At 44.0% G+C, this 18,753-nt stretch overlaps 1 protein-coding gene across 3 annotated transcripts in view; it reads right to left on the reverse strand.

Annotated features, from left to right (window-relative positions):
* Positions 1 to 7,027: 7,027 nt before the first annotated feature.
* The window catches only part of LOC115392101 (transcription factor SOX-6-like), a 103,287-nt gene continuing 91,561 nt past the window's right edge, over positions 7,028 to 18,753 (reverse strand). For all 3 annotated transcript variants that reach the window (XM_030096621.1, XM_030096622.1, XM_030096623.1), the window contains 4 exons: positions 15,456 to 15,564; positions 14,114 to 14,284; positions 12,632 to 12,845; positions 7,028 to 9,801 (listed from right to left, as the gene is read on the reverse strand). In XM_030096621.1, coding sequence (XP_029952481.1) covers positions 9,450 to 9,801; positions 12,632 to 12,845; positions 14,114 to 14,284; positions 15,456 to 15,564 — 846 coding nt within the window. In that variant the 3' untranslated portion in view covers positions 7,028 to 9,449. The remainder of the gene's footprint in view (positions 9,802 to 12,631; positions 12,846 to 14,113; positions 14,285 to 15,455; positions 15,565 to 18,753) is intronic.

Consider the following 18,753-nt stretch of genomic DNA (forward strand, 5'->3'; position numbering starts at 1 on the left):
CCATTTATTTGGTTAAAAAACCCAAGTGATGTGTAAAGAAAGAGACTGAAGCTTATTCTTGAGGACATTACGCTGAATTAATCCAACCTTTCACACGTTCAAGTGCTCTCCAGCTGTAATTATCAGCACTGGGTGTTCGCAGCTCTGTTTTGGACCTATGTAAAGGTCAAATGATTATAAATCATAAATATAAGCACATAAAGAGTAAGAAATGAGCAGTTTGATTAATAGGTTCGACAGAAAGCAAGGTGGCTTTTTTCTTACAGTGCGAAGCTTTAAAATTAAAAGTTGTCTTTATTTCTGTGATTGAAAGAGGCTGTGCTCTGATCAAAGGTGCTACAGTTCCTTCTCATGTGGTTAATCCAGCCTTGGATCTCTGGATGGAGTTATAGATCATATATCATAAGCAAAAGGGACACTTGCACAGGTAAAGGTAGTAATATAACTCATTAAATCACTCGTGGTCGCGGCTCCAAATCTGTCAAATCAGCAAAGACTTTTTAGAAAATCTACCAAAACCACGTTTTTCTCTCAACCTTTTACCAAGTGCTTTGACTACCGTAACATTTCCAACCAGTCAACCAACTGCTGAACAACCTGAGCATCCTTCATCATGTTTTCCTTACCAGGGTAAGAAAAAAAAAGAATGGAAAATGTCGAAAGTGAAGTTGAAAGGAGTTTACATAGTGCAATTGTCAAAACAGCTTCACCACAGCCTGTGCTTAGTGGCTGCTGTAAAACTTCTGATCCTCTCAAATGATTGTCAGCAGATGGAGAGGATCAACTCCGACAGCGTTCAGTTCACTTTTCCTTTTTTTGGATGAACACAGTCCCATCACCGGACATGCGTGTCTGCATATGGTTATTTTTGGTATTTCCGATGATGGCTATATGGGCCAAGATTTTAATGTGAAGATATGTCTTGTTTTTAGTAAAAGCTGCCCAAAAAAAAACACAAATTCCCCACTCGCGGAACATAACTGTCAATAAAAATCCTTTTAATTCTAATTTCCATTTACTATCTGGAGTAGAAACTCTTTATTTATTATTATTTTATTTATATTATTATTATTTTATTATTTATTATTTTCTTTCTACACTCTTTTATGGAAACTTTGAACACTTTATTAGATTTTACACGATGTGGCAAATGCTAATGCTAAAACGGCGCCGCTCTCGTTTTGCACCACCTGAGCTCACGAGCAAAAACAGTTTCATTACCTGCAGTGAATGCAGATGAGGAGAACAATACGACCGCGAGGACGAATCTGACCCGATACTGCTGTCCGTGGAAAACTTACCAAGCCACGAAGAAATTCTTTAGGCAGAGAAACTTCGCCAAGAAGCACAAGGTAAAGACATAAATGCACTGAATGAACAATTCAAACATTTACTGCCGCTTAACGGCAGCCGTCGCTTCTACCGGGTTTTTGGAGAAATGAATCGGAACAAAAATCTTAGTTAAGATTAGGAAATAGACGGAGGTCAGAGGTGAGTAATTACATCCGCGCTCTCCTCCTGTGCGAGTAGCTTGGTTGATACGCTGCCCCGACTTCCAAACTCTTGTGAAGTCAACTGGCGACGCCACTTTCTGCACGAGCATTGAGAGGTGACATTGGACATAAATTGTGAGACGCAAACTGAATTGTGCATAAATGCCTGCAAAATACAGCGGCGGCGCTAAAAGAAGTAAAGGTTGAGGGGTTAAAACTCTCCAGACTCACTGAAGTCAAAAGAAGAACTGGGTTTTAATGCAATTATTATGTGTTGAAATATTATATTACATTTATTTGATACTTTCATGGAATTTTAAATGAGTTCAAGTGTGAAACTTTGCGCTGGGTGTGTGTGTGAACCGACGGCTGTCGAGCCGGCTTTGTCGTACCTGTAGTGCCTGCGCGCCGTCTCAAACCGTAAACAATGACAAAACAAACACGCCGGGCTGCGAAAATCGATGCAACGCGCTCGGGAATGTCAACAAGTCCCCTCCGATTCGCGCGCGCCTCCCCGTCTTTATCCGGGAGCGAAACACAAAATGTGGCGCGATTGTTAAATCTGTCGGAAAGGATTACGGCAGGTCAAACGAGGGGAGGGCTGGCAACAATGGCGTTCTTTACCTCCTCACGGTCACGCTCTCATCCACTCATCAAGGCTGCAGTCGAGTCTTTGAGTCAAACAATCCCGCCGCTTTCATGCCGGCATTTTTCGTTAAACATATAATATTTAATTAGCGGACTAATGCACTTAAAAAGACCCAAGGACTTCGCCTCAAGCGTTACTCTGTCTACTGTCTTTATCTGACGGCGCGGCACAAAAGGGAATATGATTGTAAAATCTGTAGAAAGGAATATGGTGGGGCAAATGAGGGAAGGCCTGGCAACAATGGCGTTCTTTACCTCCTCACGGTCACGCTCAGATCCACTCATCAAGGCTGCAGTCGTGTCTTTGAGTCAAACAATCCCGCCGCTTTCATGCTGGCATTTTTCGCTAAATATGTAATATTTAATTAGCGGACTAATGCACTTAAAAAGACCCAAGGACTTTGCCACAAAAAGGAAAAATTGGCCTTCTGTCCATTGCCCATTTTCCTGAAAAAGTACTGTAGATTTTTTTCTTTCACTTCTAATTGCATTAAAAAAGAAGTATATGCCTTTATGCAGTGTTTCAAAGACATGGAAACCCAGAAACTGCTAAGCCAATTCATCTCAGAGGGTTTTTTGTACAATTTGCTTTTATTCAGACATTGCATTTAGCTTTTAAAGTTATTGTTGAAGGACTCCCAAGGCTGCTGACCCTTGGAATTTTAATAAGTCCCCCTCCCAGCTTACAATTGTTACCAACTTTCATTAGCACAAAACTCTTCAACAATACATTCAATGGAAGACTTTTTAAATCTACATCTTATTTACCTGTTGCGCACAATGCAGTGGATGTTTTAGTCCTGCTTTATATGATGTCTTGCCGCTTTTTCAATCAGCAAATCATTCTGAAAGAAGGTTGAGTTTCGAAGTTCCAACTTCCACCATGAGTTCTGAAGACATGCTGATGGCACAGTGTCGGTTCAATCAAGTGTACAAGTCAAACCGGTGACCCGTAAACTGGAATGTAGCCTCACCTGCCCTCCTTACTGCTGAGGTTCCCCATAAGTCTGGCAGAGGGCGAATTTATTGACTCCCAGAGCGAACGCCATGGCTGAAGCGATGTTATCCTGGTGGCATTGGGAGGATTCGGCTGGATACAGACTGATGCTGGCGAGAGATGAGGAGGTGGATCATCGTTTAATTTAGTGACAGTGAAGGCAGCATAGAGCTGAATGAGGAAATGAGAACATCAGATACTCACCACTCAGGTTTCTGTCTCAGCTTCAGTAGAAATCATCTGTTAACGAGACTAAAGACAGCGCTTCAGTTATTATACCGTTTGTTTTCACTTTGATTGAACTCCGGCTTGTGCAACTTTTTAAAATCACTTTCAAGTCAAAGAAAGGATGAAAATTAAAACGGATTCTATCATGTAGTTGTTTTTTAATTTGATTTGTAGCGTGAAACATTGAAATATTTAATGCATTGTTTTCATCATCTCTTGCTTTTTCATTTGCTTTGGTGCCAATATGTTCAGAATCCATATCAGTTTGGAATGTTCCTGACTTGCATCAGATTTACTTCTAAGATGCATCATCTAACCGGATCACTGCAGCGTATTTTGAGTAAAATCTGCTTTACTGGGTGTTGAAGTTCTTACCTGCACCACCGCATAAACGGTGCTCCTCCTACAGTACCATCAGCTCAGCGGAAATATGAGGGTCAATTAGCCTCCTTTTGAATCCCAAACATTAGAATGATGAAGCGTGGCAGGCTGGGAGAGGAGGGCGAGCGCCGCGCGGCGCCATGACCACTCGGCAGGCTTTAATGAGCGCTGGAGCCGCCGTGATCACAAACAGGGCGGCTTTGATGCTTCATTGAAAGAGCCTCTCCAACACGTCTGAAGGGGGCTCCTGCTTTGTAATAACAATTTATAATTCTCTTGATCTAAATGCCCACTTGGTGAGGAGAGGAAAATAAGAAAGGATGTGGTTCGCACTACTCTTCAAGCTGCTTCTTCTTCTTCTTCTTTTTTTTTTTTTTTTTTTAAATCAAAAAGTGAATTTGCCTAGAGGGCCCATCCAAAGCAGGCTTTCATGAAGAAAGTGTGTCATTATGCCTCATCAGCCCCACACACACACACACACACACACACACACACACACACACACACACGAAAGCGAAAACCACGAGAAAAGAAAGGTATATTTAAAGTCTGTGTGATCAGAGCTCAGATTATCACCGTCAATACTGTTTCTGCCTCGTGTGAGAGAAACTGGTCCCAGAACACACAGCCTGAACGTCTCAGAGGGTTTCAGCTGCTGCAGTCTATTCCAACAACACAGCAACGCTGCAGCGTTAACTAACACCAGGAAGAAAGGGCTGGTTTAAAAATACTACTAGAGAAATTATGAATTATCTTCTGAGTGTGACTCTGGTTTGGAGATACAGGAGCGTCATACTGGGGGAGGAGACGGACCAAGCGATGTTATTTATGTTACTAGAAAGACAGACTGACATGCAGATTGTTATAGAGATAGTAAAATATTAGGTGGGGAAACTGTCTTGTTGCAGTGCTGCAGTGAATGGCTCGAATATCCCAGACTTTCTGCATGGAGTCTGCATGTTCTCCCTGAGCATGCTGGGTTTTCTTGGGGTACTTAATGTTTTTATTATTATTATTATTTTTTTAATCATTGTCCAAAAATGCATTTGAATTAGATTTGTGACTCTGTAGGTGTGGATGCGTTCGCTCCCTGTTCAAGGTTCCCCTGCTTCGGCCTTTTCATGGCTGGATTGGCTACAACCCCACCCTGGACGAAGCTGGAGACAACACGTTTGAGAGAACAACAGTATAACAACAGTTTTGCTTTCCATTCAAATATTGCGAGAGGGAAATGCTAAATTGACTGCATCAGGGTTTGGGAGAGCGATACGGATCGCTGTCTTCCATGTAGCCGTGAGAATGTCCATGTGGATGTTTCCAGTGTTAAAACTAGATGGTGATGCTGAACAGGGGACCAAAGACAGAACCCTGGGGCACACCTCAAGAAAGAACTGACAACAGGAAGCTTTTTTGCATAATTTGCTACATCTGTACTGGATTTGTTTTAATATTTGAAAGCGAACAATAGGCCTGGAACTGATCCAGGGGTGTGTCTGTGATAATATTAATAAAGTAATAGATTATGAGAGAGCTCCGTTACTTGAAATCATCTTTGCTACAGCCTGTTTGAACTTCACTCAGCACAGCGACCTACTGAATCGAATGAACTCTCTCCCTCTGCTTTTTCTTTTTGTGTTTGAAAGCTGAACTTCTTAATGCTCATGTTCATATGATAAATTATTAGAATTTCCTGTTGTTTGGATTCAAAGGCAAAAAGCAGAACTTTTATCACACAACTGTTGTACTTGTTATAGTAAACTGTCATAATAGTAATTTGTTTCCATTACATGGACATTAAATCCAGCTTCAAAATTGTCTGTATACAAAAATATGTATCTTTTGTGTCCACTATTTCTGATAGCTTCCAAAAGAAATAAAAATATCTTAGAAATGTAATGCAGGGAGAAGGCGTCCCCATGGCCCCATGTCCCTGTGAAGCTCTGTGATGACAAACAGAGACGTCTTTTAAATAAATACCAACATCTGAACTATTTCAAATGAAATATTTATCCAGCCAACCTTCTTGTTTTTACAATAGTAAGTTTGAGTACGTGAACTGTTTAATCTTTTGTCGTTGCGCCAGCAGAGAGTTTGGTTAGAAGAGTTTATGAGAAGTGATGCTGGACATCACTGCTGGGATTCAGTCTCTTTCAGGGACTTTCCATTCATTTTAACCTCATCACCTCCAGTAGTGCAGCAGCGACTTCTCCTTCGTTCGTTAGTCCAGCTATAGACTAAAGCTTCTGAGCATCATGGTCCAATAGTTATGCAGAGTGAAGCAGGACACCGCTCCAGTCACGTTTAGCTGTTTTGATTATTTGATCACATAAAACCAGCAATTTATTGTTTTAAAAGGTCATTTCTGAATCTGTGTGTGTGTGCACTAACATATACTGTGACTATACGACTATAAAGCAACTGCTAACTCCCGCAGAGGTGTTGAAACGTTTCCCTGTGATCAGCACCTGCACACACACACACACACACACGCACACACACACACACACACGCACACACAAACACGCAAACAGTCAGCTTGCAAACGGCTGCAGGTTTATGCAGCAGAAAGGAAAAGGGAAATGTAAATTACGATGACTTATTTAACGAGATTAGCATGGCAACGGCACAAGTATGATTTCAAACACCCCTCCCAGCCGGCCCCGTGGCACGCAGCACACCGGCGCTCGCAAAAAGTGTGCGACAAACTCACAGGCGCCCCTCTCAGGGTGACGCTACAGTTGATTTGGGAATTACAATTAGATTTATGATGTGGCTACATATGGCTGGGCTCTCTGTTTCTCTCTCTGAAACGCCGGGACTGGCTGCAGCGAGCGCCGGCGCCGTGGCGTACACACCACAGCGCAGTCAGAATGTGCGGCGCTACCTCACACACACAGTCACACACACATACACACACACACACACACAATGGAACAATAGGCCACATTTACTGTAATGGGCCACCAAAATATAAAGAGCAAATGGAATACCTCAGCTTTGGAAACAGAAGGCCTTGTGTTGGAAATTATTAGATCCCTGGAAAGTAAGAGCACTATTTAGAGTAATGGAAATAAAAATTCATGCAGTTCTACCTGCGACTTGTGCAAACTCCTCAACACACACACACACCCACACACACCATACTGAGCGCTGTGCATCTCATTCAACAAGTCATTCACAAGAAGAAACAGCTGAAAAGCAATGATGAAGTGACAAAAATGTAAGAAAAATTTCAAGTCTTTACTTTTTTTTATTTATATGTATTTTTTTTGATTGTCATTCTCACCAAGTTGTACTGACACTTTTTAGAGCCAAAGCTGGCTAATAAATACAATGAAATGTTAAAACGCACAATTGAATTTCAAATACAATACTCATCACAAAAGAAAAAAAAAAAAAATGTGTGCGACCGGGAAACTGACAAGAGCATGAGGTTACTATTGAAAGAGGTCAGAGGTGACGGGACCCCTTTAGGCGGCACTAGAGCTGCAGTGACAAAAAAAAAAAAGATTGGTTTAAATAAATGAAATGCTTTGAAAAGAAATGGCAATTTACTGCTGCCCCGAGGCGAAATGTGACGTTTGTTCTAATTTATCCTGTTTAAAATCAAACAACATCTTCACATTAATCAATACTAAAAAAAAAAGAAAAGAAAAAGAAAAACATAACAAAAACATAGAATTTATATCCAGTGCTTAGGATGTGTATGACACTAGCAGAAATGTCTATGCACAAGGCTTTCTTCCTGTAATGCAAGCCAAAAGTAAAAAACAAAAAAAATAAAAAAAAAAAGTTCTGTCCCAGCTTGTGAAGCTCTTCCAAGTTATTAAAAAAAAGAAGTGAACTGCCAGATATGGTCATGAAGAGAGATTTGAAGCAGCTGAACGAAAAGCACCCAGAAAACCAGACGAGGTTTGGAAAGTGGAAAGATAAGATTCAAATTAGCAGAGAATGCAATGGATTAAAAAAAGAAAGAAGTTTTCTTGAACAGCGTGGCCACAGAGCGGCATCCAGGCGGAAAGGGGAACATCTCGCTTCAGACTGTGGAAAAACTCCGACTGACAGGCCGATCCAGAAAAACACAACGGCACTTTTCCCTCCGATCTCCTCTTAATGATTTACTCATCTCCAAAGTATGTCTAGTAAAGGGAGCTCACTGGAAAAACAAAATAAAAAATACTCTTTATTTATTTAACAGGCATCAATCAGTCCGTTCTTTTTTGAATTATTTTTTACCACGAGGTGAAACAATTAGTCTTCCTGCTAATTCTTCTTATATGAGAGTTTAAGGGACTCACTAAATCTTAAATTGAGGATGACTTTAAAAAAGAGAAAAAGATTACACCTTTTGAATGCTGGTGCTGCACTTACTGTCAAAAGTGTTTGGCCTGAAGGAACTACGGGCAGTGTGGTTCTACAGAAGCACCGACACAGTGGAATAAAGGAAGAGGCGCCTTTACTGCTGCTCTTTTAATTACGTCTCTGAGCCGGAGGGGCGGGCTGTGTGTGAGTGTGTGGTGTGTGTGTGTGTGTGTGTGTGTGTGTGTGTGTGTGTGTGTGTGATGAAAACATATCCTCCCTGAGCTCTGCCTGTGACCGGACCGGGGGGGGCCAGCAGGAGCGGGAACCCATCTCATCAGATAAAACAAGCCGATCGGATAAGACTTTTCTGCAGCATTGAGAAATTAAGACTACGACATCCCGAGTGAATGTGAATGTTTGGCACATTTGAAGAAAAACTGTACAATGTATGGGTACATAATAATAATAATAATAATAATAATAATAATAATAATAATAATAATAATAATAAAAGGGACTCTGCTCCCTTTATTTAATTGACAGTCTGAAAAGTCCTACCACTCTTTATATCTGAAAACAAACAAAAAAAAAAAACATTCACAAGCTGGCACGTCATACCTGAGCTGGGATCTTTTAGAAAAAAAAAATACAAACAGAAAAAAAAAAACTCCAACAGTAATGTAATGTAAGCAGTTTTTCAGAAAAAAAAGGTGTAGCACTGTTTTTGTAAGAAAACAAAAGTAAGACTATAAGATTACAAGAGCTAGGATTTATATTAAAAACTTTCCAAATTTCAAGTTCCGACAGTCCAGAGTTTGTACAGGCAGTGACCTGTCAGAAAAAAGTCTGTAGAACGAAAAAAAAAAACAAAAACAAAAAACGAAAGGAAAACCCCCCAATAAAGAAAAACACAAAAAGTAAATACATAATAATAAAAACTAAATCACTCCTTAAACATTTAAGACCAAATAGCTGTTGAAGACCAATTCCTAATGCTTCCAAATCCATGCATGCTCTTTACAAACCACACAGCGATGTGTTCGTTTCTCCTCCGTCCCCCTCCGGCTCGTCCTCGTCCCGCTCGCATTCGCTCCGGTTAAGATTGTCAAAGTGAAGGAAACTGAAGTTCGTCGTCAGCTGGATCTGAGTGATTGTTCTGGTTGCTCCCCCTCCCCCTCCCCCTCCCGTTCAGCCCTTTTTCTTCAAACGGGCGTTCGTGGAGACGCCTGTCCGAGGACCTTCTGAGCATGTCCGCGGCTCCGTGGGGGGGCGCGCTCGCCGCACGGCGCCCCCCATGAGTCCTGAAAGCCCGCCCGGCGCTCTCTGTGATAAACTGTGTTTTTTTAAGAAGTGTGTGTGAGGACGGCGGGAGCTGCTTTCCGGGCTCTCTCTGAGCGCGCTCAGTTGGCGCTGACGGCCTCCCGCGTCTCGTGGTCGCTGCTATAGTCTGACTTGGGCTCGTCCTCAAAGTCCTCGTACATGTCCATGTCGTCGTCGCCGTTGGCCGGGTCGCTGGGGAGGTCCAGGCCGCCGCTGCCGTTGCTCCCCCCGCCACCGCCGCCGCCGCCGGGCTCGGACTTCACCCCGTACGTGCTCTGGATGACGGGGATGGCGGGCTCGGGGCTGGCCGAGTTGCTGGAGCAGTCTGAGGTCATGTGTGGCGATGGCGTGGCGGTGGTGGCCATGGTGATGGAGCCCGGGTAAACTCCCACCCCTCCCGGGCTGCCGCCCAGAGACATGGGGGGCTGAGGCCTGGAAACCACAGCGGAGAGCAACCAGTCAGTAACCACATTACAGTTCAAAAGAAGGAGGATTTGATTAATACGAAGCATAAATAAGACAAACATATTCAAGGTTGAGGTTGATGAATACTTGATTCATCTTTAAAGTCTTCTTTCTGTTCTTCACTTCTCAATAAAATTAATCATGGTTTAAAACAAATGAGGTTAGCCTCTCCATGGTCAACTCAATTCAGTCAGACAAGTTATTTAACATTCAGTTTACATTTTGGAGGAGAAGTAATATTTCTAATCAGCCATATTTAATTCAGCTCTGAACACCACTTTTATGATTTCAAGGGTGTAGAATTAATAAGCTAAATGCCAACAATGAGCTGCACCACAGTAAGAGTTCAAAATCTGTCACTGTAGCTTGACCCCCAAAACAGGATGAACCGAAAACTCAACAAAATATAAAGTTTAATTTAAAACAGTAGCATGTAAAATACAGTGAGGCTGTAAAGGCCATAAAACACACCAAACAATAGGATAACACCAGGATAACACTACGATAGGATAAAGTCACTGCATGACTTTAGAGATATTCAAATGAAGATGGATGAAAGTCAGTGGAGGGACTTCCGTGGAGACACTTTATATCCCTCCTGGGGTTTAAAATAATTCAGCTGAAGTGGAAAAACGAAGACCAGCAGAGGGATGAGTCCTCCTGTCCGACTTTCATTCATAATCGACTTGAGATGAAAGAGAAAAAAGTTGAAGGACAGTTTTGACCTTTTATGCTCAACGTGATATGAGGATCAGGCTTGACAGACGTGCAAAATAACACATAATGTCCACTCAGTGTTTGTCTTTGTGAATTTGTGTATCGAGCACGTCTACCAGATCAGATGAAAATACTGGGACACACTTTTTAACCGATTACAATGTGCAAATTGACAAACCACACCAAAATGCTCAGAGGCATTTCCTCAGCTGGCTCACCACGACTTTCATTTGTGGATTGTATTAATTACCTTTGCTCTGCTTCTCAGATCTTGCAATGGTTTCTCTAACTTTTCTGTTACTCTTTCTTTTCTCACTTTCTTGCTCCTCTGCCATATTGTGGCCTTTACCTTCATGGCTTCATGGCGTCACATCTCATGTTCTGCTTAAGGGGGGCTCGGTATGATCGCTCAGTGGCAAGCAGAACAAACTGTTTCCAGCAGATTGTTCTCAGAGCCTCATGCAGGTAAGACTTTCATTGAAACACTACCTGTTTACATGTGATGTTATTTTAAACTGATGATCAGCAAAACAGCAGGTAAACTGGAAGCGTCTTATCCAGGATCTTAGAGAATCAGGCCCCGACTGTGATCAATCTAAACACATTTCAGGTCTGTCTGTATTCAGGATGCAAATTGGCTGAAACTCAGTCTTCAATGAGACTATAAGAGGCATGGGTAAAATAAAACATCACATTAGGAGAGGCACAGAAAGTCTTTAGATCAGATATTGACTCATTATTTATTCAAAAAGAAAAGCAGCTTTGAACAAAACATTATTTGTGAATCCACTTAAGTTCGGCGGCTTCTTCTCATCTGGGGGAGCAAGTCCGAACACGGCGGCGTGCCTGCCGGCTCGCTAAATCACCTGCTCAAATACAGATGGAATGAGGCTAAACGGGCCCTCTGGCTCCTCACACGAACCGCATCAAGCAGGAAAGTCACCGCCACCTTTCTCACCTAACAGTTTTCCCTTCTCTGTCTCCTCAAACAATTACCGCCGCACGCTCCGGAGGACTCCGTCTCCAGCTGACGGCTTTAAAACAACTGCGGCTCAGCTCAGCGGAAAGTGCCAGACGCTGCTTGTGTACTGGCTCCCTGCTCAGTAGCTAGATGTTTTAGCTTTAATTGAAAGTCCAGGGATGGAGAATCGAAGCTTTTTATTTATTTATTTTTTTTCTTTCTGCATTTACTTGACCACACACAGTAAATGTGGCGTTCAGCCTGTGACGTCCGCCTTGCTCTCGCTCCCTCTCAAACATCTGCTTACATTTCATATTCCACTATGTCTGTCTGCGTCCAATTTCTCTGCCCGCAAGCGCCCGGCATTGTCCTAATTTAATAAATGACAAGCTATTAAAAATCGCTCCTATTCAAAGCTGCGGCCTCTGGTAAATCCATCTCCAGCATCGGCCACTGCGATGGCTTTAAACACATCCAGGGCTGGTTCCCATTAAGACAATGCCACTGTTTTTTCCCCTCGCTGCACAGACTGCGCTCAGAAAATATAACGCTCCTCAGCCAACGGTTAAAGGATTTTGCAGATAGAACCACAGACGGTTCCAACGCTTTCATGAAGGATCCATAAACCCTGACGGTCACTCCACAAAACCTCCGGCAAATGGATGCAGTTAAGAATATTCCTTCTCTATTTATGCTGAAACATATTGAGGAAAAAGACCTCACATTAAGTGCAAACTTGCCAATGATATACTTGAACGAAACACGCTCCAAACTTTCTTTTTTCACAAAACAAAAGAAAGACGCTTTGTGGATAACATATGGTTGTTTCACAATCTATTCAATCTTTTTTTTGTTTTGTTGCCAAACTGGCTGGAAGGATTGTGAGTTTATGTAAATGATAACTGAACTGAAGGGTCGAAGCTGCTAAGAAAATCACTTCAGGGCACAAAGCCTGTCTGCGATCCAAGGCTCACGATGACCGCCGGCGGGCTTCTGTCAACGCTATGCGGTCCAACTGCATTGAAAATTCCAGTGAATACTGTACTTAATCCACATTATTATGATAATAATATGTCACGGAGGGAAGGATGATTTGACCGTCAATACTGCCGTACTGACCCCACGAAGAACTGCCGCATCTCCTGACGTCTCGAGCGCATCATCTGCTTGTACTCGCCGATGCGCAGCTTCTTGCCGTCGATGATGCACGTCCTCTTGGGCCGCGGCTTGTACTTGTAGTTGGGGTACTTCTCCAGGTGGATCTTGCTCAGGCGCGCCTGCTCCTCGTAGTACGGCTGCTTCTCCTGGTTGGTCATGGCTTTCCAGCGAGAGCCTGCAAGAAGCAACATGTTCAGTTCGGTCTGCACTGCACGGCTTATTTCTGATTTCTTTTTCATTTTAAAAACCAGATAATCAAACCCAATCCAAAATATCCCAATGCTACAGTCTGACCCTGTTGTGGTGCGATCAGACACCGCCGAGAACTTCAGCTGGGGAAGTTGTTTAAAGTGGATTCCACTCGGCTGTGGGAGAATGACTCATTGTGTACGTCTTGTTTTGCAGGGTAAGAGGACCCTCTGAACAAGTGGCCGGGGCCATTCCAGCTGGACGGCAGCACATCTGCGACGCACTGCGATCGCACGCACGCCGCCTCGCTCCTCTGTTTACCAAGGTTGATCACAAACTCCACTTTCTTCTGACACAGGAAACAGAGATGAGTTCTTCTTTTTAAAGCCTGCCACCCACCTTCTCCCCGAAACCCAGCTGTGTTATTCTGTTGGAGGGACGTGCATTGTACACACACAGGCAGCTACACGTACACAAGTTTGGTTTTTGTTCTCGCCTTCGTAGAAGCTTAGCAAAAAAAAAAAAAAAAAACAAGTTTCCTGTTAACTGAATCTTGCAAATCGTATTCGACATTAAATTTCATGTTAAATCAAATAATAATTCCTGCAATGGTTCATTAAAAAAAACAGACCTTTACTACACCAGTTGAAAGTAACTTTCTGGCAAACACATAATTAGATTCCTGGAGCCAAAACATTCATCCTATAAATTCAGGAAGCGGTTCGCCGAACACAAAACACCCCTTTATACCCGCTCATTCGATGATCCGAGTCAAAAACACAGGCGCGTGTAAGAAAAAGCAATTTGTTCACGATACTCAGGAGGAGCATTTACATTCAGGGACCCTCAGGCTCGCCGGACAGTGGAGGTCTCACCGACGAGCGCTGCGCTCGGCGCCGTGTGAATGGATATCTGTGTGGAGGAGGGCAGAATCCACACAGATTTTAACTGAATGCATCCATCACAGCAGTCAGGCCGACACAGAGGCGCTCTGTGTGCTCGCCGTTCTGGGCTGGAACGCACACTGGTCCTTCTTATAGTCGGAGGGGAACTCTGTGAACTGTCCGCCATGGCGGCAGGTTAACCTTCCTTTTTTTAAAGCTGTAACAAGATTGATTTTTTTATTCACTCCGCATTTCAGAGCTGACTGTCTATATCAGGGGTGTCAAACATAAGGCTCTGTGGGCCAAAACCGGCCTGCAGGAGGCTCCAGTCCGGGCCGCCAAACCACCAGGCAAATCTCTGCACACCTACCGAGAATCTTGCTGATGTTGGAGTTGTGCATGTCGGGGAAGGTCTGCAGGATCTTCCTCCGCTCGTCTTTGGCCCACACCATGAAGGCGTTCATGGGCCTCTTGATGTGCGGCTCGCTGCTGTTCCTGCCCCGCGACTCCCTGTACACTCGAGCCTCCTGGATGTTGCTCGCTGCGTGACGTGAAGAGAGACAGCGTTTAGTCAAAATAACCGACACAATCTGCATTTTGTGCTTTCACGGTTGAGACGCAGCAGACAGCAATGACAAGGATGAATGTTGTTTGCATCCGGGTGAGGCCCCCACAGTCTGCCTTCGTGGAAGAGGATGTATAACAGACGTGTAACACACACACGTCCAGTGGGGTCTGTGCAGGGATGCCCTCCACATCCTGACTCAAACTATACATACTGTAGTCGGTTTGCTTCCGCCTGATATAATCTCAGTGCCTGGGCTCCTGTGTTTACGCCTCTGACTCTAAACTAAACCACGACGAGCCCTCCTCAGCTCCTCCACGCCTGTAAACAGCAGTGCTTTATGAGAAACAGGTGGGTTGAAGGGGGAAAAAAAAAACAACAACGTAAACACCAAGGCAAGGCATTCAAAGGAAGTGATAATGTCAGTATTTTTCACGCAACAATATCTTCAGGCTGCGCTGAATATAGAGTACACGAGAGCCGAGTCTTGTCATCAATTAAAGCACGGATAATAGAGTACTTCAATTCAAAAGTCCTCTTGCTCCAGCCTAACTTACTGGCTGTCTTCGCCTGCTTTGTTGTGCATACTTGAACTGGGTGGGATTCGGTGTCACAAACTTCACTTGTTGGAAAAGAGAAGGAGGTTTGAGCCTCTTGTCATGCACTTGCGGAAAGAATGACATATAAAAATTTCGAGAGTTTAAGATGTTGACACTTGAGCACCTTGTTTAGCTATTTCGGGTGTCCTTGACCGCTGCTTCCCAAGGAGCACAATAAATATTTGTGTTTTCAGAGCGCAACGTGAATACCTGAGCGCTGGAGCGCCTTTCTGGCAGAAGCGATTATTGTGGAGCCACGAGGCGCCCAAAAGCAAGGCCTCAGAAACAAGCGGTCTGCTGAGCTCCATGTCACGGGAATCTTGTATGAACAGGATGTGACTGACACACTCTGAAAACGCTTTATTTCCTAGTCCTTCTTCTTGCCTTATCTTTTATTCCTTTGTGGTGCGGCGCGAGTTTCTGATTCACAAAAGACGACGGCCAAGAAAACTGCGAGGTGCGGATGCTGTACGGAGTAGCGGGTGAAGCTGAGCGCAGTAATCCACAGCAGAGCAAAGTGTCGGGAAAAGTGCTACGGAGGCGCTCACCATCCAGATCCTCTGGTCTCGTCAGGTCGATGACTCGGTGGACCATCTTTCCAGCGTCCTCTCCCAGCTTCCCCAGGTGCTGGCTCAGTGTCTCGTAGTGCAGCCGCTCCTACAGGAACAGGAAGTATGTCAGTCTGGCTGAGAACACTGCTGTACTAAGAACGACAGTGGAAAGTGAAAGTCGTATTCTTCCTGAGATTTCAACATTTTCTCCATTTTCTATCCGCGCTTTATCAAGCTTCAGTTTTAGAAGCGCTGAAGCCAATACCAGTTTACAGTGGGTGAAAGGCAGAGGACAGATTTATTCCTCAAAATGCAGCATAAAATGAAACCCTTCTCATTTCATCCCCTTAATGTGGCTCTAAAGCGCTGTTGAACCACTTGGTTGCTCGATCGGGTTACCTTGCATCCCCTAAATTGGGTCACTGGGGATAACTTTGATGGTAATGAAAATAAAACTAATTGTTGGGTTGAGTTGGACGTCAGCAGGATCCCTCGAAAAAAAATTATTTTTTTTTGTGCTATGCTTTCGCTTTTTTCATTCCGAAGGAAATCGGCAATGATGGTTACTGCACACAGCTATTAGAAAAGTGACTGAAGCTGTGTTTATCATCAGTGTTGTCTGCAGCCTCCCATCATCGCGGCACGCTCTCTGAGATTCCCCCCCACTTCTGAGACAAATAAGTTCTCCGAGGAGCAGCTCGCCTTGGGGCCTTCCAGCTAAAATTACCCCACCACGCTCCCGAGCTGTGGTGGAAAACATGGAACCCTCCGCACTGCTACCACACATCCACACTCCTCCTCTCCTCTCCCTTCCTCCCTCCTTCTCGGCTCTCCTCCTTTTTCTGGTGACAGAGGCATTTTGTTTGACGCAAAGAATGGTTGCCGGGTGAAGTCATGCCGCGGCAGCCGCTGGCAGGGTTGGTGGAACTTAGGGGCCGACGTGTGTGTGTGTGTGTGTGTGTGTGTTGTGTGTGTTGTGTGTGTGTGTGTGTTTATAGATGGGGAGTCGGTGCGGGCCAATGTCAGCACTACAGCAGGGCTGTAATCAGGCCTACCACAGAACATGTGCCTGGGCAGTGCCATGTTCACCGCAAGAAGCAACCGCCTAACAAAGGGCTAAAGAAAAGAGAGAAGGAGGGAAGGACAGCATGAGAGAGAGGGAGAGAGAGAGAGAGCGAGAAAGGAAGGAGGAGGAGGTGGAGTGGGAATCAAGCCTGGAGACAAGAATAAGTCTTCAAGCTGGCCAAAAAAAAAAAAAGCAGAAATCAGTGTTGAATGACGGGCGGAGGAGAGCGGTCGCTGCTCATGACGATGCTTTTGGGCTTTTGGAAGCGGGTCCAAGCTCGGCGTTCTGTCATTAAATGTTGGACATGCTGGCTGTCAGATGTCCTTTACTGCAGCGGTTTTCGGAGTGAAGGGAGTACCTCCCCTGTGGGGAGCAGCGGAGCTTTAGGAAAAGCCCGGCAAGAAGTAAAGGACTGAGAGAAAATAACTCCGACCCACTGCGGGGCCAACTTCAGGTGTGGTTAGAAGGAGATGTGATTTCTTCCAATATCTACAATCGATAAACAGAGGAAGGATGACGGCATCTAATTAAAATCAGAATTTTCATAAACGGGCGCTACATTCCCAAACTGTGTGAATTACAGAGACAGACGTTGGAACGTGTGACGTTCATGAACATAAGGAACTCGACTTGACTACATTTCGGTTATAAATGTGCATGTGTGAAGCTTGTCTACTGGTGGAGACCAATGCAGATGTGCAGACACAATGCAGAAAGCATGATCATCAGGACGGTAAACCCCTGAAAAAGGCTTTACTAAAAGATCCGTGCAGAGTGTCTTCTACTGTGCTTTTTATATTCCTTTCATTTAAAGTGAAAATATAAAACTTTTGTTGCACTTTGGGGGTCTGTTTCCACAACAACGGTGCTTGGAGCCACCAAATACACCCCTTTGTGAGAGTGGTCCCTGAACTTTTGGACAATGATGTGACCATAACAATGACGACCTCCACTTGGTAGTTTTATAGATGGACGTTGCCATAAATAACAATCCAACTTGATCATCTGTCCAAATAAATGAAATCATCATTGTTAATGTTTATAGTGTATTCTTCTCTGTGTGCGTATGTGGTTTCATTACTAAACCGACCGACAGCACCCACTAGAGGCCCAACTGGAAGAGTCCATCTTTTTCAGTGTTTCGGCTGTTGCCATGTAAACGGACGTCGTTTTCAGAACGTTTCCATGTAAACGCCAAACTTTTCTGAAACAAAAATGGTAAAACGATGACTTTTCACGTGAAAAGTCGTTGAGTTCAGTCTCTCAGATCACGTCTGTCCCTTGTTTCTCTTCTTTAACTTGTAGTAAACCAGTGACTGCAGTAACTTCCTGCATTACAGTGTTTTGTAAGGTTTAGTGTGTCTTGTACAATACTGCTTCCTCTGAATATTTTCACACATTTTCGTGTTTCTTGACGTTTTGTCGACTCCTTTCTGTTTTGATCATCAGTTACTGTCCTGCTCAGAGACATCATTCAGAAGAGAAGTGAAACTGAGGTGTGAAACAAAGTACGGTACACGCTACAGTGCATCATTTCCAAACACCCAAAGCTGTACGAACATTGTTGTTTCATGGGAGGAGACCAAATGGAAAAGAAACGCAGTTGACTGAGGGTTTTGGAAAATGGACTAGGACAGCATCAATAGCGGTAGAGTGATCCAAACTACAGATTAACAGCAGACCTGGGTTAAAAACTCGCAAATATTCCCTGCGTTTGGTCTCCTTTCGGTCTCCTTGAGAAGTTTTTGTGGCGAATGCAATAAGGAGCTGTCTTTCCTTTGTTTAGTCAAGATTGAAATAGGTTTGGGCCGGGAGCCCTCTGGTTTTCAGCTGGACCGCTGCCGTCTGGAGCAGCATTATAGATTTTGCGCTCCATCATTGGGCTTTGCAATGAAAAGAAGAAAAAAAAAAAGTGGAAAAGAGGAGTGAAACATTCACTTTCAAACTTTAATCTGTACAGGCAAGTACCCCAGGAACAAATGTGAGCTGCCACGGCCTTTCTTAACGCGCTGCTGCTCCCACTGCTCGGCCAACATGTTGCTGCTGATTGTATATTTCTAAATTTAAGAGACACCGGACTCTTTTTGTTCTGCTCGGTCTCTCCTCTCCTCGGCGTTTTGCGTCTCTCCACCGTTGCTACGGTAACCCCCTAAACATAGCTTCTTTTTCTTTCTTTTTTTTTTTCAATCCATACCGTATTGAGCTCATTACCACAGCTACAACTCGCCC

The sequence above is a fragment of the Salarias fasciatus genome, chromosome 7 (assembly GCF_902148845.1).
Source record: "Salarias fasciatus chromosome 7, fSalaFa1.1, whole genome shotgun sequence".
Taxonomy (NCBI): Eukaryota; Metazoa; Chordata; class Actinopteri; order Blenniiformes; family Blenniidae; genus Salarias; species Salarias fasciatus.